General features: G+C 46.1%; 1 protein-coding gene and 1 pseudogene across 7 annotated transcripts in view; both read right to left on the reverse strand.

The window, feature by feature from the left end:
• LOC146201438 (proteasome adapter and scaffold protein ECM29) overlaps positions 1–27,004 on the reverse strand; it is a 371,995-nt gene that overhangs the window by 304,786 nt on the left and 40,205 nt on the right. For all 7 annotated transcript variants that reach the window (XR_014705354.1, XR_014705355.1, XM_084595850.1 and 4 more), the window contains exons 7-9: positions 13,426–13,539; positions 7,082–7,170; positions 5,697–5,784 (exon numbers count right to left, since the gene is read on the reverse strand). Coding sequence is in view for 5 of the 7 variants with exons in the window: in XM_084595850.1 (XP_084451976.1) it covers positions 5,697–5,784; positions 7,082–7,170; positions 13,426–13,539 (291 nt within the window). In the remaining 2 variants the exon portion in view is untranslated. The remainder of the gene's footprint in view (positions 1–5,696; positions 5,785–7,081; positions 7,171–13,425; positions 13,540–27,004) is intronic.
• On the reverse strand, positions 563–2,934 carry LOC146201440 (uncharacterized; annotated as a pseudogene).

Here is a 27,004-nt window from a genome sequence, read left to right on the forward strand (position 1 = left end):
GTGTACCATGACGTCGATACAGGGACAAAAGGTGAAGGATGCGCGTGCGATTACAAGGAATGCACAAGAAAATACATGTGTGATACAACGGCATCTAAAAACTTACACTCCTTTTACATATCATGATTAAGGGGGGATGAGGGGATCGGAGCAAACTTTATTTTTTGACTTAGAGGGGTGAAATTTGGCAGGCTGGCTTGAAATAGCATCAAACAGAAAGGTATAAAGTTTCAAAATGATAGCTTCAGTAGTTTTTATTTTACCATTGTTTATATGTTGGTAACATGTTGCTTGCTCGTGGAAAGCCTAGCATGACAGCAAAATGGGCTATGGGTCTGTAAATGTTCTAAATAAGAAGTGTGGTCTAGGTCAAGATTCTCCTTAAATTTTTTTAAACTTTTCTACTCTTTTCCTAAATGACTTATTATACATCTTCTCTTTATGTTTAGAAGGTATCATGCTCTAATTACTGTGTAATAAAAAAACAGTGAGCCTAAATAGCAAATCTGAGACTGTCTTGAAGCAAAGCACATTTCAACAATTACAACAAGACAAACGGGATAAAAATCCATGCACCCATTGCGATGCTGCGCTTTCCACAAGCAAGGTGGTAAGTTCAAAACGAAGTTTTCAGAAAACAAGCTCGAAAGTTCCAAACTGGCACACACTGTCTAAAATGCTCCTGCACTGTAAAATTTCATGTCTCTGGCAGCAGGCAATTTCTTAGACCTTTGTCCTTTCAAAAGATGGGCTTTGTGTGCCTTCTTAATGCGCTGAGAGTCTTTCTCGGCGGCCCGCTGAAGAGAAAGGGCTCCAAGGCGCAGGCCCAATGTTGTGCACAGGTTTGAATATGCTCTCAGATTGCCTGAGTTGTACTTCAAAATCGCCTCGTGCACTGCTGTTTCCACAGCGAACAGTGAGGCATGCTGGTCTTTTGATAATAGTGACCAAATCACTGAATGGAGGCTCTCAGCCGCATTTTGAGTTTTGCCTCCCCTGCACCGGGCCAGCAACTGAGGGTCTGAGAGGCGCTGGTACACTGGCAGAAGTGCTTCAGCGACCTTCGGTGATAACTTGTACTTGTGAGGGGGTGGTGGTTGTCCTTCTGCCTCTGCTGATCGATGTTTGCACCAGCTAAGGGGGCCAGGGGGACACAGCTCATGATGGGGCTCACCATCCGTCGACGTCACATGATAATAGGTCGACATTACTGCCCTTTGCATTTCTTCAACTTCTGAGTGGTTCCGCAGAGCGAGGCCATAGTAGTCAGTCAGTTTTTTCATCAGCTGCTGTGTCAGGCCCCCCTTTCCACCTAGTGGCTCTCCTTTTTTAGCCTTGCTGACCAGGGAGCGAAGTGCAGCACCCATCCGATTTTTCACGTGATTTATGCAGTCCTCTTTGGAGAGCTGCACAAAACCATAAACTTCTTCGTCACACAGAGTGCGGAACATGCGGCTGTCCCCATCACAGACTATGTTTGTGTACCGGAGATCATTCTTGCTCAAAGAGCGCCTGAACAGCTGCAGTCCAGCCTCCACCTCCATTCGTCCAGAATTCACATCAGTGTTTTTCTGGCACTGGTGCTGTTGCTTCCACTCAGCATAAGTGGGGTCACTTTCAGCTGGCTGTCTGCTGCACCCAAGGCAGAAGTTCGAGAGAACCACACAGTCTAACACAAGCCCTGTATGAAACTCAATTACACAGCCTACGCCAGTGTGAGAACTGTGGCCACGTGTCATCGTACACGACTGTAATATTCTTTGAAAAGGTAGTTTCCATTTCTGTGTACACCTTTCTCACTGCCTCTACAGCATCTGCAAAGATGTTGTTTGCAGCTGCTTCTGCAGCAGGCTTGAAAGTTTTTTTTAGATGCTCTTCATATGTTTTGTGGTGTAATCCTCTATGTGAAACATTCATGGTGGCCCAGAAGTCATTGAGAGCAGTTGGTCCTTTACCAATGCTCTTTATCGCTTGAATTGATCTGATGTTGATATCAAAGGCTCTAGAACCACTCTGCCTTTGTGAAGACCATTCAGATTGGAGGGCACCACAGGAAATACACGAAAGTACCATCTTCACAGCTAGCCCTAATTTAGTTTCCCGATGCACTGTTAGGCCAGGCTGGTGACAAATTGGGAACAGCATGGAACTAATCAGCGAGTTCAAGGCTGCTACTTGCACAAGCATAAATTCCTCTTCTGGAGGTGCGGAAATGGCATCTTCTCTTGAGTCAGCCAGCGCAAACTTGCGCTCCGTAGCTGAGACCGCGCGAAGCGATTCGCAAACACTCGATGCTTGCACCTTTGCCGTTTCCGCGGACACAAATCGTGTTCTGAGGTGAGCTTGAATAGTGCGACGTTCACTGGATGAATATTCGTCACTGCGATGATCGGCCACTGGCGAGTACGTGGAAGCGAGCTTGCACCCGCGATCGCCGTAACTTGTCGATGGCTCGGCCGCCAGCGCGTCCGCGAAAGCGAGCGTGCGCCCGCGAACACCGTAACTCGTCGATGGCATAGGATTGGCACTCGCGGTTGTCGGCTGTGGACACATTTTGGAGTTGAAAAACACATCGTGGAAACGTGTCTCCACTGCTCTGCAGTCAGGCGGTGATGACTGTTGCAAGACAACTTCGCTCGACGAGCTTGTGCCAGGACGCTCGCATACGGTGACATTCACTGGCGTGTCGATCCTCACTGGCGAATTGCGCCCACGGCTCAACGGCGAGAAATCGTGGCCCGTCTCACCTTCGCTGGCTGGTGCCTCACCCGACGAACTTGTAGTGGCACGTCCGTGCACGGCGAGACGCACGTGTGCGGCAACGCTCACTGGCATGTCGATCGTCGCTGGTGAAGTAACATTGCACCCGTGCCTCGACAGCGCAGCACGTTGTTGGTTGTTCTCACAATCGCTGGCTGGTGCCCGACTCGGCATGAGATCGCACAGCGCATTGGGAGAGAGATCGCGTAGCACGTTGGGCGCGTACTCCGCCGATTCCGAACGGACGCTCGGCTCGGTAGAACCACCTGTTGATGATCGCCGCTTTTTCCTTGCTGTAACAGGCTTGCGTTTTCGCTTCCCATAAGCATGCTTTGTCCGGAACTTCTTTTCAAACGTTCGCTGATCCATTGCACGTGGTCGAAGACTCGAAACGCAAGAAAAAGATTTGCTTTCCAGCGGCGGACAAAGCAGACGCTCCTTGCGCTGGCTGCCATTATTGCCGCGGCATCAGCCAATGAGGAGGCGCCTAGCAACACGTCGCGGCGCAGAGCCAATCGGGGCGCGGTATTCATTGGCTGCTTCGTGCTGCCGTCCTGCGGATATTCCTTTTTTGTGCACTTGCTAGCTGGAGGAGAAGGAAGGGAGGGGTGGGACAAAGAGCTGAAGAGTCGGGCTTTCCAACGATGCCAAAATGGCGGCGCTCCGTGGCGGGAAAGTCAAGCAGTCATGCCGTGAACTTGGCAGCTTTTTCGCGGTTTGGGAAGAATATCTCGACGCCGGCACCGATAAATATATTTATTTAGACTACTTAGAGTTTGTTTTTTGGTGAAATATTTCAGGACAACATAGAAATAATGTTGTAGATTCCGAAAAGCGCACTTTTCAAAAAACGATTTTTTCCGCGATTTTCCCCCTTAAGGGAGTGCTCACTCCCTCAAACATCATGATATTTAAAAAAGAGTGCAAGTTTTAAGATATGTTTTAGATACCGTTGTATCACACATGTCCTTTCTTGTGCCTTCTTTGAGATCGCGCGCACATCCTTCACCTTTAGTCCCCTTTTTCCTTCCCTCTATATAAGCAGCTGTTTATCAATGTCAATAAATTGTTAGTCTTTATATCTGTGTGCCGCCATTGCTGCACTTGAAATATTAGTAGCTATGCACCAACATGCCCCGCAAAGTGTTTTACTGAAGCCCCTGCAGGGCAAAGAAATGGTGTGGGGGGTTCCCAAAGGCTATGAGAGATGCCATAGGCTCTGGAAAGAAATGAGCTCAGCAGAAGCAGAGTTGCATAGCAGTTAGGCTCCAGAAGGCATGTTCCAGCTGACCTTGAAGCTACCCCTTGATGCCGATGCACTTGTCACCAATGTTGGCAGTGATGCATTAGAAGTAATGACGTTATCAGTAATGCATTATTTTTTCGCCAAATGTTACTTTATGTGTTGCCCCAAGAGAAGTGATGTGAAGATAAACAAACTGTACAGCCACTCTCAATGACCCATGTGGCGGATACTTGTGATATTCTGTAGTTATTTGAGATTTGCAATACTCTAGTGCCAGAACTGTATATGTTGTTTTTTCGCAGCATGTGGCCTTATCACTGTGATCCTGGCACACGTATCAATTCTGTATTCTTTGTTTCTTAATGCTCGAGGCGCACCTTTGTCAGTTTTTTTTTGTCGCGCAAGATGAACCAAGATCTGTCTCCAAAATTCCGGCCACTCGCGTATGTTTCTACAATGTTCCAGGTTGGGCTAGTGACAGTGACATTATCTAGATGGTTCTGAGCCGCCTTTAAATTGGGCCTTGATGTGTTTGACAATCGACAAGTACATTTCTTTTGCGGGCACAATAGAGTTAATTTCAGTACTATCAAGCCTGCGTCTTCTTTTGGTGTCTGACAATATGTTTCCAAAATAAATTACATCAGCAGCATTCTGGTTACTGAATTCCTGAAGTACTCTGAATTTATTGAGAGTTCAGCTATGTTTTCTTTGTGACGTTAGAATTGATGACAAAGTGTGATTGTATGTTTAATGTTAGAAATCACATGTAACGCTACAGGGAACTTTAGGCCACTGTAGCGTTGCTAAGCCTCTGCACATCTGAGCCAAGTATTCTTGATTTAATTAAGATTTCGGGTAAAATCGTTCTTTGAGCGTGAAGTTTTATGTGAAATATAAGCTTTATAAAATTGTAATTGTGGGTTGTTGCAGTGAAGAAGCACTGATCAAAATTTATAGCCACGGAGTAAGGGCAAAGTATCTCTTCTTGGGCTCCAAGATTACCCCGGAAGGAGACTGCAGCCATGAAATTAGGAGACGCCTGCTACTGGGAAAGAGAGCAATGGTTAGCCTTGACCGCCTAGTAAAGAGCAGAGACATTAGTCTGCCAACCAAGATCCGTATAACTCGTGCTATGGTCTTTCCAGTTGTGATGTATGGATGCGAGAGTTGGACTGTGAAAAAGGCTGACCGCCAAAGAATTGACGCCTTTGAATTGTGGTGCTGGCGAAGACTCTTGAGAGTTCCTTGGACTGCCAGAAGATCAAATCAGTCAATATTGTCGACCATAAACCCTGACTGCTCATAGGAGGGTCAAATTCTAAAGTTAAAGCTCAGCTACTTTGGTCATCTGATGAGAAGAGAGGAGTCGCTGGAGAAAAATTTAATGTGGGGAAGGTTGAGGGTCGCTGGAGAAGGGGAAGGCAGCGAACGCGATGGTTAGATGGCATCCTCGAGGCACTGCAGATGAAGTTATGTGATGTTAGGAAGATAGTGAGAGACCGGAAAGCGTGGCGTGACATGGTCCATAGGGTCACGAAGAGTCGGACACGACTGAACGACTGAACTGAACTGAACGGCGAAGTAACGTGCGGTACTCTTATCAGTAACGGTAACATGTTCCTTTTTCTTTAACATAGTTACACTTTTTTTGTTAAGGCCTACCACACTCCCACAAGGAAGTTCTCACCGTTGTTGCTTCCTGGGCAGGCAGGGCCAGCTGCAGCAGGCATGTCACCAACTGGTGCCCCACCAGGTTCAGCTTCTCCACAGGGTTGCTGTAGGATATGAATCCACTTCCTATCAAATGCCTTTTCAGATATACCTTTGAAGCATTGGCAATTGTTGCACTCTTAAGCTAGGCTCTGTGGGGGTTCCACGAGCCGCCACTGAGCTCTGCGCACTCTGAACTCAATAAACGTAACATAGCTCGTTTAGATTTCGTAAACTGTTTGAAAAAGTCATGCCCACATTCTGTTGAAGAAAGCATCTTTTTACAGTCAAAAAGTTACAAGATGCTGGCTACCCATTGCACATGCTCGTGTCAGTTGCAGAAGGACTTGTCAAAATAAACAAAAGGAAAGCTAGGTCACAGCAAGAGATGGAAAAGACAAAATATAAAAGAAAATTTGCAGTCATTCCCTACAAGCACAGGTTGTCACACAACCCTGGTAACCGAGTGAATGCCGATGTTTTGTTCTCTGCCCCAAGTAAGCAGAACACTTGAGAAAACAGGATGAATTCTGGTTGCACGATCAAGCATCAAAAGCCGTTTGTAAAATGCACACAAGGTAAATATTACACAGGACAAACATGCATCCCAAATGACAACAAACAAGGAGGGCATTCATTGTCTCAAGCGCAAAAGCAAGAAGGATTGTCCTTCATAATAGCAAGTGTAAAACAATGCTCAAAATTGTAGAGGCAATTGAGATAGCACAAACTGGCGATGATTGTGTAAGTGGATCTTGCGGTCTGAGAAAGAGATGGCATATCTTGCCTCTTTTACATGTGCCGCCAGACAATCCTGTTCCTCTGAGTTTTTACCTTTGCATGTGACCTCAAGTGTACAACTATTCTGCTTCTTGCATGGAATAAAATCAGTTGGAAGTATAAGCGCTCCATCTTTTGCTCTTGTCCAAGTGTTTTTTATGCACTTTCCAGGTTTACCGGGTTTTCACTCCCACCATAGCGTAAGCTACCAGCCAGCATATAAAGCCCCCCGAGCCGTATGAACGTGCCTGCATGGCCTAGGGATAAGGCTGATTCTGATATCACCCTCCCATATGAAAAGGAGAGGCCAAACATCCAGTTAGTGCTCGGCCATGGCAGCTGCCAAGCGTTGAGCCTTAGTCTGGCTGTTTATAACATCACCCAATTTAGGCGCTTGGTGGGCTCCCCTTTCATCCCAGGAAGGGGTAGACAACCAGTTCTAGATCCTGACAATTAATGCTGTGCACAATGCCACCACACAGGTGCACTGCCCCAACCACAGAAATCTGGATGCAGTGGCTGCCACAGCAGCCGGCTTTCTCCCTGGCATGGCTCCCTGAATGAAGACGTAGGAGGCCTCACTTGTTACACATGGCCTGGACAAACTCGAGGGCTGTGCCCTTGAGCTTGGCATTGCTGTTGGCAGTGTTGTTCAGGGTGTCAAAGGTCACCTGCAGTGAAGTTGAACCACACCACTTTGTCACACACCATTCACCACACAGCTTCCTTAAATCAAAGGGGGCACAAATCTCCAAAAAAAGTGCCTGAAATAGTTAAACCTCTATGTAGGGAATTCCTCAATACCACCAAGTTATTCAATTCCTCAACACCGCCCCCACTGAAGTACATGTCCCAGCAGCTGACCTTGATATTGTTACATTAGGCGGTGCATGCACTGATATGCGCATAAGGAAAAAAGAAGAAGACTCTCGTGAGCTTTAGAGAAGACGACGTTCGAGCAGAGTCGGCTGGTGCCTGCAGAAAACATCTGTTGTTTGAAAGCCTTGTCTTCTTTGTCCACCCTCTGCTCCAAGCTGAACTACTCCGTAACACCTTGGTGGAGGTGCTGGGTGGTTCAGCTTGGAGCAGAGGGCACTACCATCGTCCGCAGGGAAATCGAGGCCTTGACTCTTGTTACACTTACGTCACACCTCCTGCAGAACAACAATAGCTATGACACAGGCTGTTGTCCGCCAAGAATTCGCAAATGTGGGCCTCGTTTCAAATCCTAATACACCACCCCCTGCACCACAGCCAAACCCAGTGGTTGCTGCTGCTACCACAACCCCGCCCTACACGCCACGCTACCCTACCCGCAATCCTGCGGAGTGGCGCACATCTGACGATAGGCCTGTCTGCTTTGTCTGCTGTTGGGCTGGCCATACGTCCCGCTATCGCCGCAGCCGCCCGGCTCCCCCCTCTCGCCCTTATTACAGCCCTGTCCGCCATGGCTATTATACACCACGACGCGTTTCTGTCACCCCAGCACAGCTTCGTACAGAGAACATTGAGTAAGCCCGTCATCCCAGCCGTTCGCCATCGCCTCAAGCCCACCGTTCCCGATCACCTACTTCTCGCCGCAGCTTGTCCCCGACGTACCAAGGCCCTTACTCGGGAAACTAGGCGACGCAGCGCCCGGACGTGACGCTGCGTTACCAACCCGGACAGCCAACTGGGTTTCGACCATCGCACCACGCCGCAACCTGATCAATGTCCTCGTAGATAGATTCCCTGTGCCCGCTCTCATTGACACTGGAGCCCATATTTCAGTCCTTAGTTCTTTGTTCCGCCAGTGCCTCAAAAACGTTCTTACGCCCGCTAACACCTCTACAGTTCGTGTTGCTGATGGCAACACTGCTACCATCATCGGAATGGGCACTGCACGCGTTAGCATCGCCGGCCACCACGTCCCTGTGCTCTTCGTCATCCTTACTACTTGTCCTCAAGACGTCATTTTAGGCCTAGACTTTTTAACAGCCCATTCCGCCCTCATTGACTGTTCCTCCGGACTTGTACGCCTAGCCCTGCCCCATTGTGTTCACGATCCTAGTGCTGACCATTCTAAGCCTCGTCTCTGCTCCAGTACATTTACTTGCCTACCTCCCGGGGCGGCAGTGTACGTGCCCATGTCACCCTCTCCTTCCCTGCCTGACGGCGACTACGTTGTCAACCCCATCACCGACGTCGCTCTACAGCGCAACATCGTCCTACCTCATAACATTGTACACGTCGCGAATAACCTCACCTACATTCTTGTACTCAACTTCAGCATGTCTTCGCAAGTTCTCCCGGAGGGCATTTTTCTTGCCGAGCTGTCACCTTTGTCTAGCTTTACTATATCTGCAGTGAATGCCCTACAAGCTTCATCTTTCGTAGTTGTTGATAAAGTCGAGTCGAAAACTCCGTTGCCAAAGTTGAGTGCAGATCCTTGGTCCCGGAGCGGACTGGGGAACCGAGACTCAATAAAGAAGATTGAACTGGTGAATCGAGAACGATACGGGAGACAATGTTAACTTCTGTGCTGTCCCCCAACACCGTGGGAGCTTTAACGTCACAGAGCACATCTCAGACGAAGCACCTGGAGGTTTCGTCGCGCTTTTCTTAGGATGTTCCTAGGAGCTTATTTCCTCTATGACAAGTGTTAACGTTACTTACTTGCATTAGTACAAAGAGCTTTTTTTTTTTTTGTGTGTGTGTGTACGAGTGACACACTCTCAGCAGACAATAGTGTGGCCACTCTGTGGTGTGTGCAGTGATGTGTGCAGCAGTGTTGTGGTGTGCGGTCCTCCAAAAGAGTGCATCAGTGTCGTGGCCCCAAGTTTTTTTTTTTCCCGAAAAAAAAAACTTCTCAAAGGGGGGGGGGCATATTTGTGAAGAAAATGTGTGTGAGTGGGGAGAATTTGATAAAAGACAAAGGAGGAAAACCACGTTTGGAGAAAGAAGAGGAAAATGTGGAGGTTGGCTCGAGGAGCGCGAGGCACGAGCAGGGGAGAACAGGTGAGCAGCGGAGCCGATCAGCTGTCCAAGGAGCTCGGAGCGGTGCGTCTTCTGCCAGGCCTGACCCGGGAATCCAGACCTGGGGCCTGCCGGCCGTATCCTGTCCTGTTCCTCCTGTTGTCCACAAAGCTCGGAACGATGGTCGGACCCGGGAGTGCCACAACGCCAGCTCTTCATTGCTGGGTAACGGCAGATCTTCACTGGCACGAGCGTTCGGCGCCGTGCTGAGCCTACGCACATCAGGGAGACCGGACTCATCGGCCATGGTACGACAACCCGAGGCCTCGTGCTTCCACTGGGCCCCATTTGGTGTCCTAGCCTTCCGCTAGACCTGCCGAGGCCCTACGTCGGCGACCCTACAACACGTGATCAACCGGAGCGAACGTCTACACCGACTTCACGTTCCTACCTGCCCAACGAACTGGTGACTGTAGACAATTTTGTGTTTAGTCTTCGTCCCACTTACTCGTCCCCTCCATGTGTGCACATAAAATTATTTGTCGTTAAATAGGTCGGTCTGATCATCTATTTAGATTGCTGTCTCTGAATAAGCCACAGAACAAGGTGGCCAGAAGATTTAAAGAAAAGAACCTCACAAATGTGCAGGGAACATCAACCACGCTGCTCGATGACGACACCGCGGGTTCAAATTACAGCGCGAATTGCATCCCGAATCCCGGTACACCGAGTTGACGCTGCCGCATAGTACCGCGTAGTACCCTACGGCGGAAGTCCGTTCTATCAGGAAAGTCCGCAATTCAACGCAAGTTTCACCTGGGCGGAATGCGATGCCGGTACCAAGTTCGTGATTGTGGACATGAGAGTGTTAAGCAATTTTATCGCGCACATGAAGCACGGAACCTGCGGCGAGATTGTAAAGGCGTGGTCAACCGCTTGTCACAACGAACCTCAGCTGTAGCTCAGCTCGCTTTCGTGCTGACCGCTGCTGGTGCAATTATCTCGACTTTTGTCGTCTCCGCGTATTTTGGTGAGTACCCAACTAACGTGCGTATTGGTTCTTCTATTGTGACAGCTCAGCCATGCGTCAAAGTAATATATCCCACCTGGACTTGTGGCACAGCCGCGGTGAGGGCTCTCAGCACACACATACAAAAAAAAAACAAATACTTGCTGTGCGCCAGCTTGAAATGTAAATGCACTGCCGAATATGTCGTGCCATTTTCCCTGACTTGGCAAAATTTTTGATGGTTTTCCTGACATTTCCGTGATTTTTCCCGGTGCATAAAATTTCCCTGACAATCCCGGTTTTCCCAGTTGCTAGACACCCTGTTAACCCAGTCCTGTGCTAGCTGCATCCACTTGGCCCCTGCGGACTTCTTAACCTCATCCGCCCCACCCACTGCTATGCTTTCTTTCCCTTGGAATCCAGTTTGTTACACCAAAGGTTATCCTCGCTTCGCACTACATGCCCTGCCCATGCCCATTTCTTCCTAATTTCCACTAGACTACCGGTTTTCTTTTTCGTTACCCTCCACGTTTCAGCTCCATAGGAGAGTACAGGTAAAATACACAAATAAAAGAAACAAACAATTAGCGAGACCAAGGATTGTAATCGTTTTATGGGTGGAAACGTAATCTTCCAATTTCGTGTCTTACAATGATGGCTGCTCAATCTTCTTGTGGAATAGCGCGAACAAGACACGGGACAGAAGAAAGATGAAAACTTCAAACTCGTCCAATACAGCATACTGTTAAATTACTCTTCTTGGACATTTATGTTCCTTGCAACCAAACCCTCCACTCTCGTCCATAGCAGTGGACATCGTTAACTCGAAGTTGTAAAATTTCGAGATAAGCGGAGTTTCGAGCTAAGTAAAATACCGAAAATTTCTGGCTACAATCCCTGGCGATTCATCGCGCACCACCACCACCAACACCTGTCTTGCCACTGGTGCACACTGCACAGAGTGACGGGCGTCTGCGACAGAGAGGCGCGTTTTCAGCGCTGCTTTGTTAGCACCCCATCGTCGTTGGGTCAAGGGGAGTACAGTTACGCTATATAACACTGATGAATTTTTTTGTATCACATCGCGTTAAAAAAAAAAAAAAAAAAAGGTCGCAGCGCAGCGGTGTGCTGCTACACTGCGATGCAGACTTGCATTGCAAGCAGTGACTTTTTCCTGATCCTTTCGAAAATTAACACTATCTGGCCCCACTAGCCTTTTTATTCTCCTTTATTACCCTGCCAAGCTTTTACTGAATTGTCTCAATGCGTCAATGCGCTCATATATGCACAGATCAGACGAAGTGAGCGTCTGCAGGTTCTTCGCTTAAACCGGACTAAGAAAACAAACTTTGCTCGCAAAAAAAAAAAATGCCAGGACAGAAATTGAGTAGCCCAAAGCCTTCTGTGATTGGCTGCCTCGTGAGCTGCATCTGGGTGACACGCCAAATTTTCTAAAAACCCAGAACCTGAGCGCGACAACGACGAGCGAAAATGCTTTGGCGGCCCTCGGCCCGTCGCGCCCGTCGACGCTCCTCTGAACAAGGGGAGCATTTGTAATAAACGCAAAAGAATTCTCAGGAAAAACTGAACTTGATAATTCTTGAAGGAAGATTGGGTAATGCTTGCCTGCTTCGTGTTGGCATTCGGCCCGACAAAGCGTCCTCGAGCTGCTAAATGCCGCCGCTGCATTCAACTTTGTTGCGGAGCAAGCGTTGCAAACAGCCCATACACAACAAAAATCAAAGTCAACGCTTCGTGCACATAGCGCGACGAAATCGCTGAAATGCAGAATGCCCTGACGCAATAAACATTGCAAAACAAAAAATTCGCTCTTGCCGGTATGCACGCATGGAGGAAAGCTGACCGAACCACGCTGAACCGATAAGACCCATCAGCCCCCGTGACTGCTCCAAGGCTGTGTCCGCGGTAATTATGTATTCACTTTTCGAACATTACCGTGTTCGGCACTTAGTATAGGAACAAAGCGCTCGCTCGGAGCCCCTATTCCCTTTTGGTAATGACCTTTGCCTTCGGTCCTTCCGGTCAAAATTTCGAGATATCCGCATTACGCCCGAAAATTGCTTCGAGATAAACGGGAGCTAATACATGGGAGGAAAAATTTTAGACAACCGATTTTTCGAGATATGCGAGTTCGTGTTAATGAGGGTTTACTGTATTGTGGATTTGCATGCCACCAGCAGAACTATTGTTTTTCTTCTGCTTTATCCTTCACCCATAAAACAGAACTAATTAAAATGCTAAAAATAAAAAAACTATCACATAAGCTTCTCTTGGCCTCACTGGCTTCTTTCATTTCCTTCTCAGGCACTCAGAGAAATAAAACTTCCAGTATGCCCACTTAGAAGAAATCGATTCTTATAAAAACAACTTTCAAAAACTACTGAGCTAATACAAAAAAATATACAAAATACAAATAACACAAATAATAATAAAATAATACAAAAAAAATATTCGCCCCGCCAGGGTGGTGTAGTGTTAAGACGCCCGACTACTGTGCCGGAGTACCCGGGTTCGAACCCGTCGGCGGCGGTTGCGTTTCAATGGAGGCGAAACGGAGTGGCGTCCGTGTGCTGTGCGATGTCAGTGTACGTTAAAGAACCCCAGGTAGTCTAAATTTCCGGAGTCCTCCACCACGGTGTCTCTCATAGCCTTAGTCGCTTTGAGATGTTAAAACCCCACAAAACCAAACCAAGAAAATATTCAGAACATGAGTGTACATTTAAACCTCTCATTACATGTAGTCAGAAAAAGGATTTATTGTACTGCCAACATTGGGAAAGACAGTAGTCGCACAAGTGGAACCTGAGAAAATATCAGCCGCCTCGTATAGTTGCTTTGGTCAGAGAAATGCCGCACCTTATGAAAGCGTTCCCTCATCAGAAACCGATTGAATTCATAAGAAATGCATTTTGCTCACAATTTTCAATGTAAAGGTACTTACCATCAGGGCTAATGGCAGCATGGAGGCAGCCCGGCTGGACTTGGCCAGGCACGGCAACACCTTGAGCCGGACGCGAGTGTCGGCTGGGGTGCGCCGCTGCTCAGCAGACACACCCTGCAACCAGTCACATTCGTAGATTTCACCACAAGATAATTACAATTAAGCACCAACATCCACTCACTGAAGGGCCCCTCCCCTCCGACTCATATTGGCTTGTTAGGTGAGTAGCAGAACAATAGTTTGGGCGAGTTGGTTATGCATTTTCGTAATGAAGAAGAAGACACACACGGCGCTGAACTTGCAACTGTATTTATTGGAAAAAAAACACTGCCTCAAGCATCAAGCATGAACGAATGCGCCTTGCCAGAAATGCTCTCATCACACAATTAAAACGAGTCATATCCCCCCAGACTGACATATCCATTTCCTTATGAGATAAGGCTACTGATTCCTGGCTGACACAACGAAATCCGTTTTTCATGATATGGTATGCCTTGGCTATTTATTTATTCAATATACCCCTAAAAGCCCTCATTCGAGGGTATTACATAGGGGAGGGGGTCCGTGTAAAAGAACAAAAAAAAAAAAAAAAAAAAAAAAAAACATGTAACAGAAACATTATTAAAAAGCAAATGAACAAAAAAGAGGCCAAATATAATATGGGAAAATAATTAAGCACCAGAGAATAAAGAAACAGGTTATAGAAAGCAATAGAATACAAAGTATGGGTTTAAGAAAACAATAAGGCATAACAGAAATGAACGTACTACAGTGTGTACATATTGCCAAAAAAAGTACATTTCAAATGTCAACGTCGCTTCGGATGAGATCATGAAATGTGGAGGCGTTAGATTCAATGGCTATGTGTGCTGGTAGATCGTTCCACTCTATGATAGTGCGTGGTATGAAAGACTTCACAAATGCAGATGTACGACACGCGATGCGCCTAACTTTGTGCGGATGGTCAAGCCATGGAAAGAAGGCTGATGGTGATAGGAAAAAATCGTGGTGGAGCGATGTATGGTGATACAGTTTATGTAAAAGTGATAGCCGTGATAGTTTGCGGCGGAAAGGCAAGTCTTCTAATTTGGTGCGATTTTTTAAGGCAGTGACACTGGTGGTATGAGAGTAGTGAGAGTAAATGAAACGCGCAGCACGGTTCTGCAAGGACTCAATGTTAGCTATGAGATAGGCTTGTGACATGATCATTATAAATGAACAGGACTTTGGTGCCATCGAGGAACTACTCTTCACAATGCTTAGCTAAATTTGATGAACAAGGAATTTTGATGCTCCGAAAGCCGTACACTGTGGCACCGGCCTGTCTGGCCAATGTATGTGCGGCTACAGGACATAGAAATCTGGTATACCACAGCAACTTACACGGGACAAACTTGTTTTTATGATTAATTTTACAGCCGCTTCTCTTGCCAATTCAGTCTTTCTTCCTTTGTACCATTGCTCCAAGCTTGCAGACCTTATTAGGAGCCAAAAACACAATGCTGACACCCTATTTCGCCCCCACTTTCTTCAACCTGTGTGAAAGGGATCATAGAAGGAAAAATATAGCTGTGATGCCATAGTACAGTCGCGCTCAATATGACTTGCAACCTCAAGCAGCGTGGCCCGAGCACTCCCCGGAAGCATGGTGGAGCTGACAAGCGACGCTCTTGAAAATGAGAGGCAAAGGATTTTGCTAGCACTCAGTCTTCTCCCTGGTCTTGGCAGTACCATGGTGTTATCGCATTGCGTGACGAATGTCGCAGTTTATTGTGTTTCGTTCCTTTCGTTATCACCTACCTTATTTGCCGAATAAAACTGAGGCCCAAAGCAAACGACGCAGGGGGATGCAGCTGGCTGCAGAATCTTTCCCACTTAGCTTTCAGGCGCGCCGCTTGTCGGCCCCACCATGCTTCCGAAAAACGCTGCGGCCACAAGGAGGATATTTTTGCAAGTCCTGAACGCGCAATCACGTGACACAAACGTGACGTAGAGCTGCGTCTCTTCTGCGTGTCCTGTTGACATTTTTTTGTTGTTGTTTTTTTTATTCTTCTGGGGTAGTGAGAAAAGCGCTTGGCCATCGGAGTGAGGCTTCGAGCTGGAGGAGGAAGAGCATCTAGCTGTTCGCATTGAACAGCACGCACGCTTTCTTCTGTACTTTTTTTCCCTATTAGTGGGGAAAGGTTGAAAGGACAGGCGGGCAGGCTAGCCGACACAGACAGCGTAGTTTCAAACGAGTGACGGCTTGGAGTTTCTCTCAGCAAAGCAATATACACGCTTGCTTCCTTTCTTCCTTCCTCCCCCCTCCTAGCTGTGAGGTATGGGCTGGTTTGGCCTGAGCGGCAGCGGATGGAGTGCTGAAGATTTGCTGTGCGCATGTACTTGGCTCAATCGATTGCTTTTGCACCTTAAAGGTTACACCTCAATTATGTGAAACAACTATATATATATATACATATATATATGTGTGTGTGTGTGTGAGTAGACTTATAATTGTTTGTCCATAAGCTAAGTAGCATCTTGTATAACTTCACAGCTTAATTCCAAACGTCAACGTTTACGCGCAAGATGGTCTCATGCAGTTAAAGTTATTTGCTTTTTGCCACTACAAAACTGCATGTTTGTGGGCGTGTGTGTGTGCAGATAACTCATGCGCAGGTACTCAATATATTTGAGGCCCCGCATTAGGTCAGTACTCTTGCACGTTTTCATTGTAGTGAGGAAGCAATCACAATCCCTGCAGCGCGCTGCGAAGAAGCAGACTCGCGACTCCCTGCGTCGCTTCGAATACCAACTCTAACCCACCGGAAGAATGAGAACGAAAGCAAAAGAACACACAAAATCCCCGGGCAGTGTTTTTTCCTAATAAACACAGTTGCAAGTTCAGCACCGTGTGTGTCTTTTCCTTCTTCTTCGTGCTGTGGCATCGCACTGTTTTATACGAAAATTGTTAGGTGACTCAGCGAAAGAACTGCAAATTATGATTGATGAAAGAAAAAGCAGGAAAGAGGGATATTAATATTCACAAGAATGTACAACAGCTTCGGAAAGGAACAGCAGTTTGCAATAGGTAGCGAAGCGCTGGAAGAACCTTGTCAAGCAGCAAAAAGAGACACAGTGCACTTGAAAGAGAAAAGTTTTTAAGATAAATTTTTCCATTCCCTGAGAATGCTGCACCTCCTGAGGAGGAGCAATAACTTCTCCTAATTACTGCTGTGTAAATGTGCATTCTCTTTGATCGTTTTGTTATTATTCGCTGCCAAATGCGTGACACCTTTCTTTTAAAAGAAAGGCCATTTGAAATTAGGATCGATTAGTATCCAAGGTCTGTTGCACAAGCCAGAGTAATACATGCCCCATGGCAATGCTTGGTCGAAGTAGAATGCATGAAGTCCCATGTGTAAAAAACAAACCACCAATTTCTATGCAAACAGCTTTTGCTAAAAAAAAAACATTCCTACAGCGCATCATTTAGCGGTACACTCATGCTGGCAGTAATTCTCGTAATTCGCGAGCAAACATAAAGCAACTTAAAGAGTGTACATCGTACTAGAATCCAGATAAAGTAAAACCTCGTTACAAGAGACACTTCAGGGACCCGAAAAAGATGTCTCTTGTAAGCAAGGTCTCTTGTAACCAAAAATTCTAAAAGCACTGTGTTGATCAGTTTATTGCACATCAGCATATAAATGCATTCACACGCATTAACAGGGAATTGTTGAGGAAGGCTTAAAGAAGCTATTTATATTCGTACATATTTTTGTGAGGACAGAGTGTATTCCTTCCAAAATTTTGGTACTAAAGCACTTCACTTTGCAAGCCTTCCTGTTGCTCTAATACCTTTGAAGCACTCTTACATGCTTATCACAATTAGATGTTGACACGTTTCCTCTGAAATGGCCTCGTACTCATCTTCTATCGCACATGTGCCATTTACTTGCACGAGAATTGCACAGTCTTTGGAAGCACACAAGATTCGCATCTGTAGATACGAATTCCTCAATAGATTCTGGTACCTCGGCAGTCTCTTGGATGCTCACCCAAGCTTCATCTTCAAGGAAGCTTTCCACAGTATCCATATATGGGCCCCCTTACATCACGTCACCACATTTAAAGCCTGCTTGTATGAAACGGTTTTTCACAGCTTCACTTCTCAGGCCATTCCAGACACTTGAAATCAAACTTCGCATCAATTTGTACTATTGTACAGTCTTGCTGACCGTTGAGCAACAGGCGTTCTACCAACCTTCTTTAGCACAGCAACTTGACAGAGTGCATAATGCCTTTGTCTATTGGTTGAAAGTAGGGCGTGGAGTTTGTAGGGAAAAAATTCTCGACACCTGAAATCACCTGAACAGCAAACTTCGCATCAATTACTATTGTACAGTCTTGCTGCCCGTTGAGCAGCAGGTGTTCTACCAACCTTGTTTTGTACAGCAACTTCACAGAGTGCATAATGCCTTTGTCTATTGGTTGAAAGTAGGGCATGGAGTTTGAAGGGAAAAATAACTTTGGTGGCTTTGAGCACGAGAACTTTGGTGCTGCAAGAAGCATTGTCCACAAAGAAGAAGGCATCGGGATTCTGAGCTTTCATCTTGTGATCAAATTTTAACAGCGAGGAGTTAAATATGCTGGATGTCATTGATGCATTCTGATTTGCTTCGAAGGTGACACCGATGCGATGCCAGTGGCTGAAACAACGGGGTCGTTTTGACTTCCCAATCATGAAGAAGCACTCCTTCTCTGTTCCTGATATATACAACAAAAAGATGCTGAGATGGAATAGAGTTTAGCTAAGGGATTCTGATGTGCATCATTTATGAGTTGGTACGCTTCAGCTGCATTGCATGAGCACACCTGGGCTGTGTCTCTTCTAAATAGTGAAGAATATACTCCAGAGACCTGAAAAAGTTGTCCTCAGTAACCGAGTGTCTCTTGTAACCATGTCTCTAGTATGCAGCGTTTTTAACATGGCAGACAGAAAACCCAACCAAACCATTTCCAAGTGTCTCTTATAACTGAGTGTCTCTTGTAACGAGATTTAACTATTATATTTCAGTAGGGATGTACCAATATTAAAAATTTTGAACAGTGAACAAAATATCCTTTTATTTGATTTATGCAATGATTCAAAAAATATGGGTCTAAAAATATTCAAAACGAATTGGATAGGTTCTTAAGTGCTCACATACTTTTCAAATACAGCTAAACCTTCATGTAGCGAATTCCTCGATATTGCAAAGTTTTTCACTAGAATAGCAGCTTGGGCATGTTGGTTATGCATCTTGAGGTAACAGCGCGGAACGTGGACGGGAGCACAAGATTAGAAGACGACACAACGAGCGCTGACTTTCAACAACGTTTATTTTGGAAAACCCTCAACTTCTTATACCCTCATGCCACACATCACGTACAAGTGACTTGCACATCTCAGCATAGTTATAAAAAAAAACGATCGGTCGTAGAGCAGGCATTGTTGTGCTTACTGCTCCTGAAAAATTGAAAAGCCTCTGCCAACGTGTAAACGTTGATGGATTGCAAAAGCAGAGGGGGTGCGCAACAAACCACCAGAGTCGATTTGTGGAGTGCACGGAAGGCGTTGTTTATTCCATACCCTTGAAGTGCAGGAAGGAATACGTAGGACAGACTGGAAGGTGCACAAATGACAGGCTGAAAGAACACAAAAACAACGCCGAACAAAAAAGCAGGCATTTGGGGATCCATGTAAGAGACTGCGCGTCGAAAACTTGCTCCGCGCATTTCACACCATGTAAAGTGCTAGCAAAACATAATGAGCAGCTGGTTCGTGAGATGATTGAAGCCTCTGAGATTGCCAGACTGCGGGAACGATGTTTAAGCAAACCGTCCCTGCTGCTAACATAAAGAGAAATCGAGCTGCTAAACGTGCAACCCTTTCCGTGAGTGTTCAGAGTGTACTACGCTGTGTGCAAGTGAAGGTTATGCGACACGTGTATTTATCTTTTTTTTTTTTTTTATAATTATTATAACTATGCTGAGATGTGCAAGTCACTTGTACGTGATGTGTGGCGTAAGGGTATAAGAAGTTGAGGGTTTTCCAAAATAAACGTTGTTGAAAGTCAGCACTCGTTGTGTCGTCTTCTAATCTTGTGCTTCTGTCCACGTTCTGCGCTGTTACCTCAAGAAAAAAGTTTTTCAATTTCCCAACGCTGCCCCAATCGAAATATGTGTATTTGAGAACTCCACGTAACAAACGTGTCACAACAGTTGGCCTTGATACAAAAAACTTGTGACGCTGACTGTCTCTTCATCATCATCAGCCTAACTATACCCACTGCAGGGGAAAGGCCTCTCCCATATTTCTCCAATTAACCCAGTTCTGTGCTAGCTGCATCCACTTGACCCCTGCGAGCCTCTTAACCTCATCCGCCCACCTAACTTTCCGCCGCCTCCTGCTAAGCTCCCTTCCCTTGGAATCCACTTTGTTAGCCTAAGCGACCATCAGTTATCCTTTCTTCGCGCTACATGTCCTACCCATAGCCATTTCTTCTTCTTGATTTCCCCTAGAATGTCAGTGACCTGAGTTATTTCTCTGACCCCCTCTACACGCTTCCTATCTCTTAATGTTGCCATTACAATTTTTCGTTCCATAGCCATCCGCATTGTCCTCAGCTTAAGTAGAACCCTATTTGTTAGCTTCCACTTTTCAGCCCCACAGCTAGATGCAACTGTTGTACACTTTCCTCTTGAGTGATACCGTTAAGCTGCTAGTACTAATCTGGGAGTGCTTGCCAAATGCACCCCATCCTAGTCTTATTCTCCTTGTTATTTCCCTTACATGGTCCGGATCTGCGGTTACTACCTGTCCTAAAGTAGACATATTCACCTACTACTTCCAGTGCCTCGCGACCTAACGTAAACTGCTGTTCCTTCCCGAGGCTGTTGAACATTACCTTCATTATCATCATCAGCAGCAGCAGCGTGACTATACACAGTACATGCCCATCTTTCAGTGCCGTATTCGGCCTCCTAACCTCACTAAGCCCTATGACATCCCATTTCATACCCTCAAGTTCCTACAACAGCACTGCTAAACTAGCTACACTAGCTAAGGTTCTAGCGTTAAACGTTGCCAGGGTCAGTTTCCAATGGCAGCCTGTCCAGCAAAAGCCAGGAATTCTTAGCGCCCCCTGCTGCGTCACAGGTCTGAACATTTTAGTTCATGGCCCCTTTTCCCAAGCATTTCACCTCAGAAGAGCCGAGCACCAGGCCAGGGGAAATCTTGTAGCCATTGGAAACCAGTGGGTGCCAGGCGGCACTAGGGATCGAACATTACCTTAGTCTTCTGCAAATTGATTCTCAATCCTACCTTTCTACTTTTCCTGTCTAGGTCACCAATCATTCTTAGCAGTTCATCTCCCGAGTTACTTAGCAAGGCAATGTCATCAGCGAATCACAGATTACTGAGGTATTCTCCATCTACCCTTATCCCTAACTGCTCCCATTCCAAGTCTCTGAATACTTCTTCTAAGCAAGCTGTGAATAGTGCTGGGGAGATCGTGTCTCCTTGCGTAACACCTTTCTTTATGGGAATTTTGTTACTTTCTTTATGCAGAATTATGGTTGCTTTGCAGCCACTATATATATCTTCCAGCATTTTCACGTACGGCTCGTCTACCCCTAATTTCTCAATGCCTGCATCACCGCCGAAGTTTCTACTGAGTCAAATGCTTTTTCGTAATCGATGAATACTATGTATAAGGGCTGCTTATTTTTCGAGCATTTTTCTATCACCTGGTTGATGGCATGGATATGATCAATAGTACAGTACTGTTTCCGAAACCCTGCTTGATCCTTTGCTTGATTGCAGTCTAAGGTTGTCCTGATTCTATTAGCGATTACCTCAGTAAATACCTTATACATAACAGACAGTAAGCTGATTGGTCTGTAACTTTTAAGGTCCTTAGCATCCCTTTTCTTATGAATGAGGATAACGTTTGCGTTCTTCCATAGTTCCGATACTGTTGATAACACCAGCTACTGCGTATACTCTCTCTTAGCTAGTGCTCAAATACTGAAAATTTGGCATAACTCCGTAAGTTTCAAGAAAATAAAACATGAACTGACATGATGGGATCTTTTACAATAGCAACGAGCGATTGCAGTTGATACAATGCGCCGCTTTTCAGCGCCGACGATGCATCTATACGCAGCAAACGCAATGTGGCATTACAATAGTTCATGCTTAAAAGAAGAAAAAAATAACAGAAAAAAAAAAAGGACATGAAGCGAGCAGCGTGCCCCCTTCGCTGCCATGCGGTTGTTCGCGGACTCCCGCGCATCAGAAGTGGGAACAGCGGAGCGCGCCGAAGATGTGAGGCACAGTTGGTTGCCTGGGGTGGTGGGCGAGTGTGAACATGCATGAAAAGGCCTCCTCGCTCGGCACGGTGCGAACACTCTCCCCTTGACTGCTTCCGCCTCCACCACTCTTTTCCCGCTCCCTAGTAGATGTGTCGAGCGAAACATGACGGAGGCTGGTGCCGCAGTTGCGCCGCGCCCTCCGTGCAATCGCAAAACGTTTCACTGCTTCTATAATCTCAACTAGTTCTGAATTACTCTAAACACTTTCAAGATAGAATCTGGTTGCTTTTCATTCTGCATTATCCTTTTGAGTCTTCACGCGAAAACTGCATATAATGAAAAATTGAGGACATTTAACAATTTTGTTATGACTGAGGCTGCGTCCACGATGTCGTGAGGGTCAACCGGCGGTGTCTGCGTGCACGACGCGACCGACCCTCGCGCCACCTTGCGCCACCTGGGAGATCTCTGCCGATTCCGCTCGCTTCGCCGGAGTCGTAGCTGATCAGTGTGCGCGGCGCATTCAGCTTTATTTTATTTTAATTGCTGTTCGTGGGTAATTAACACCGTGGTCTGGAAAGTGGCGATTTTTCAAGTAGGAATCAGTCCAGTGCGACGCGAATCTGCCGATTTCGCTCGCTTCGCCGGAGTCGTAGCTGATCAGTATGCGCGGCGCATTCAGCTTTATCTTTATTTTAATTGCTGTTCGTGGGCAACTAACACCGCGGTCTGGAAAGTGGAGATTTTCAAGTAGGATTCAATACAGTGCGATGCGAAGGCAACACTAGGAAAAGCCGCTGTCTACTTCGTTTTGTTCTAGTCATGCTGTCTCTGCTTTCGCGATCACCCCGAGTAGGTGTCTAGGAGCATGCGGGCAAGATTACATGGCTGAAGATGCGGGGCTTCACAAAAACTGTCACGAACCAGTCGGCGATTGGTTTCACAGGTTTGTGACAGTTTTTGTGATGTGTGCGCGACTTTGCGGTCAACAACTGAATGCCGAGCTGGCACTTGCATTGCCTTATGTGCGTTGATAGAGGGGGCGCATTCGCGGCTAAGTTACTGAATTTTTTTACCGAAGCTAAAAACTATTAGCTGTCACCTGTCAGAAATTGTATTTGCTAGAAATTGTGAAAAAAAAAAATTATATTACCGACTGCCAACCTCACAAGCAGTCAACCTGCCCACATGCGAGCTGTGCATGTTTAATCAAGGAACTCCCGTTAGTTTTCGGTAAAGTGACTACCCTGGGCAAGCAGTTGTCATGAGTATGACATTTTTCAGCTGTTTCTTCAAAATAACTTTATGGCAAAGTAGTAACTCCCTATAGTATTTCACTTTGCAAGACAAACGCAGAACTTTTTCTAATTCAAGAAGCCGTATCTTTAGGCCTTTGGCAGTTTCATATAATTTTCCACCTGCCCTGGTGGCTCAATGGTTAGACTGGTGAACACCAAGGATGTGGGCTCAATTCCAGCTGTGGCGGCAGCTCTTGTTTGATGGAGACATATGCGCCAGCGTACCATGTGATGTTTGTGCACCTTAACAAAACGCAGCTTGCTGAAATTTTCGAAGCCCTCCACTCAAATTCCTCGAAACTGCTAAATCTAGCCCCAACTTCAATCATTCTCACGTCACAAAGACTCCGGACAACCGCGCAATTCACGACCGGACGACTGAAGGCAGTGCGTGTGCGTGCGGGTGCGTGCGAAGACGCGAGCAATTAAAATAAGACAGCAATTAAAATAGAAATAAAGCTGAATGCACCGCGCACACTGATCAGCTACGACTCCGGCGAAGCGAGCGGACGAGCCCAGTCAGTGATCAGCTACGACTCCGGCGAAGCGAGCGAAATCGGCAGAGATCTCCCAGGCGGCGCAAGGTGGCACTAGGGTCGGTTGCGTCGTGCACGCAGACACTGCCGGTTGACCCTCACGACGTCGTGGACGCAGCCTCAGTCTTTTGTTATAACCAGTTTTACCTGTAGCTGGCATGAAGTTTCCAAAATCAGGGGCTATATAGTATGTTGCATGAATGTGTCCAGAATGCTGATACAAGCCCCCAGAGATTGGACAATACAGCAAGGCCCAGGCAGGTTCTGTAAAAGCTCATACATACATAGCTTTCACCACCCTTTCATGTACAGACATGGAGCATTAGTTTAAAGGTACCTTTCCTGTACATACAACATAGCAATGACAGAGCTCGTACACTGACTGTATTGTGAACCCTTGTAACAAAGGCTGGAGCTACGTTTTTTAATGACCGTACCTCCTCATCATCATCATCATCAGCCTGACTATACCCACTGCAGGGCGAAGGCCTCTCCCATATTTCTCCAATTAACCCGGTTCTGTGCTAGCTGCATCCACTGGACCCCTGCGAACTTCTTAACCTCAACCGCCCACCTAACCTTCGGCCGCCCCCTGCTACGCTTTCCTTCCCTTGTATTCCAGTTTGTTACCCTAAGAGACCATCAGTTATCCTCTCTTCGCACTACATGTCCTGCCCATGCACATTTCTTCTTCTTAATTTCCACTAGAATGTCAGTAACTTGAGTTATTTCTTGTGCCCACTCTGCACGCTTCCTATCTCTTAACGTTACCCCTACTGTTTTCATTCCATAGCCCTCTGCCTTGTCCTCAACGTTGTCCACAACGGTAGAACCCTCCTGGTTGGCCTCCACGTTTCAGCCCCATAGGTAAGATGCAACTGTTTTATACTTTCCAATTGAGCCATACCGGTAAGCTGCTAGTCATAATCTGCGAGTGCTTGCCAAATGCGCTCCATCCCAATCTTATTCTTCTTATTTCCTTTTCATGGTATGGATCTGCAGTTACTACCTGTCCTAAAGTAGACATATTCGCCTACTACTTCCAGTACTTCGCTACCTAATGTAAACTGCTGTTCCTTCCCGAGGCTGTTGAACATTACCTTAGTCTTCTGCATATTGATTTTCAAGCCTACATTACTACTTTTCCTATCCAGGTCATCAATCATTATTTGCAGTTCATCCCCCGAGTTACTTAGCAAGGCAATGCCATCAGCAAATCGCAGATTACTGAGGTATTCTCTATCAACCCTTATCCCTAACTGCTCCCATTCCAAGTCTCTGAATACTTCCTCTAAGCAAGCTCCTTGCCTAACACCTTTCTTTACGGAAAATTTGTTACTTTCTTCATGTAAAACTATGGTTGCTGCGCAGCCACTATATATATTTTCCAGCACTTTCACATACGACTCGTCTACACCCTGATTTCGCAATGCCTGCATCACCGCCGAGGTTTCAACTGAGTCAAATGCTTTTTCGTAATCAATGAATGCTATGTATAAGGGCTGGTTATATTCCGAGCATTTTTCTATCACCTGGTTGATGGTATGGATATGATCGATAGTAGAGTACTGTTTCTAAAAACCTGCTTGATCCTTTGCTTGATTGCAGTCTTAGGTTGTCCTGATTCGTTTAGCGAATACCTTAGTAAATACCTTATACGTAACAGGCAGTAAGCTGATTGCTCTAATTTTTAAGGTCCTTAGAGTCCTCTTCCTTATGAATGAGGATAATGTTTGCATTCTTCCATAGTTCCGGTACCGTCGATGACACCAGGCACTGCGTATACAGGGTGGCCTGTTTTTCTAGCGCGATATCTCCCCCGTCCTTTAACAAATCTGTAGTTATCTGATCCTCTCCAGCTGTTTTCCCCCTTTTCATAATTTTTATTGCTTTCTTGACCTCGTCCTTCGTCACTGGTGGAACGTCTGACTGTTTTTCCCCACCGTCAATCTCATTACGGGCCTGACTACTTTGGCTACTGTAGAGATCTGTATAGAACACCTCGGCTACTTTGACTCTCTTGTCCATATTCGTGATGACGTTGCCTGCCTTGTCCCTTATCACATACATCTGGTTTTTGCCTATGCCCAATTTCTTCTTCATCGCTTTAGGGCTTCCCCCATTCTTTACAACATGCTCAATTTTCTCCAGGTTATACTTCCTTATATCGGCCACCTTGCGCTTATTGATTAACTTTTATATCTTTGCCGATTCTATCTGTTCTGTTGGATTGGAAGCTTTCATACTCTGGTGTTTCTTAATCATATTTTTCGTCTCCTTAGACAGCTTACCAGTATCCTCTCTAACTATCCTACCGCCTACTGCATAAATAAATGTGCTGCAGTTCAGTGGCATTGCTAGCATGTATGTACAGTCAGTGACCGATTTTTCTGACACCTGATTATTCTGACTCTGCCATGGCACCCTAATGCGCTCCACAGTGTCAACGTACAACACTGACCAAAATTTCTGACGTTTGAAACTATTCTCGCTCTATGTTCATGACTCCTTCTCTCCATCACGGGTCAAAAACTACAAAAAATTGACACAAAATTGCTAGCATTTTATTTTTCTGCAACTTGCATTGCATGCATTCAGCATATCTCTATACTCTCGATAGCAGGCACCGCAAGCTGTGGCGAATGTATGGGCCTGCCCTGAAATCAAGCAGCCTGCACCGTGGGCCCCTGCTCCACAGTTCCATCAAGCAGCGGCGATGGAGGACAGTAAGCACGAGCAGGCTTTTATTACGTGGCCATATGTCGCAGCTTGCCTGTAGCGAAGGAGGCAGCAAATAGGGATGCACAAACACGGAAAGAAAAAAAATAATTTCCGCACTTGTCTAGTGCTAAAAAAATTCCTGCTGCCCTTGACAACAGGTGCTGGTTTTATGTCATTTTGCAATACACTGGGTGTCTCAACTAAACATGATCTCCGAGATAGCACAGGACATGCACCGCTCCAGCGAAGAGCCTTTTTTTTTTTTCACGCAGTAGAAAAGAAAAGGCGCTGATGTAGAGTCACGTGCAAGCAACAAGGCTCCACCCAAACTGCTTTGCTGATGCATCTTTTTCTGTTTGAACCAAACAAAAACCAGCTCATGTGGGAATAAATCGAAGCTGCCATCATTGATAGCCTGAAAGCCGACTGCGTGCCTTCAGTAGCCCTCCCAGAAAAACAGATCAGACTCTTGTCTGGCTTATTATGATTGCTCTGCATCCCAAGCCAGAGGCAAGACCTTTTTCTTACCTCTCTCCTTGGCCTGTTAATCGGCGCCTCACTTACCTGGTTTTAGCTACTCATTGAATTTTAGCCTCTTAATCGTTGCCTCATTTATGAATTTCTTTTATCTACTTTTATCTATAGCCCCATTAGTTATTGGCGTCTTCACCTTTTCATAAATTT

The sequence above is a fragment of the Amblyomma maculatum genome, chromosome 2, assembly GCF_055883805.1.
Source record: "Amblyomma maculatum isolate TAMU_Amacu chromosome 2, ASM5588380v1, whole genome shotgun sequence".
NCBI lineage: Eukaryota > Metazoa > Arthropoda > Arachnida > Ixodida > Ixodidae > Amblyomma > Amblyomma maculatum.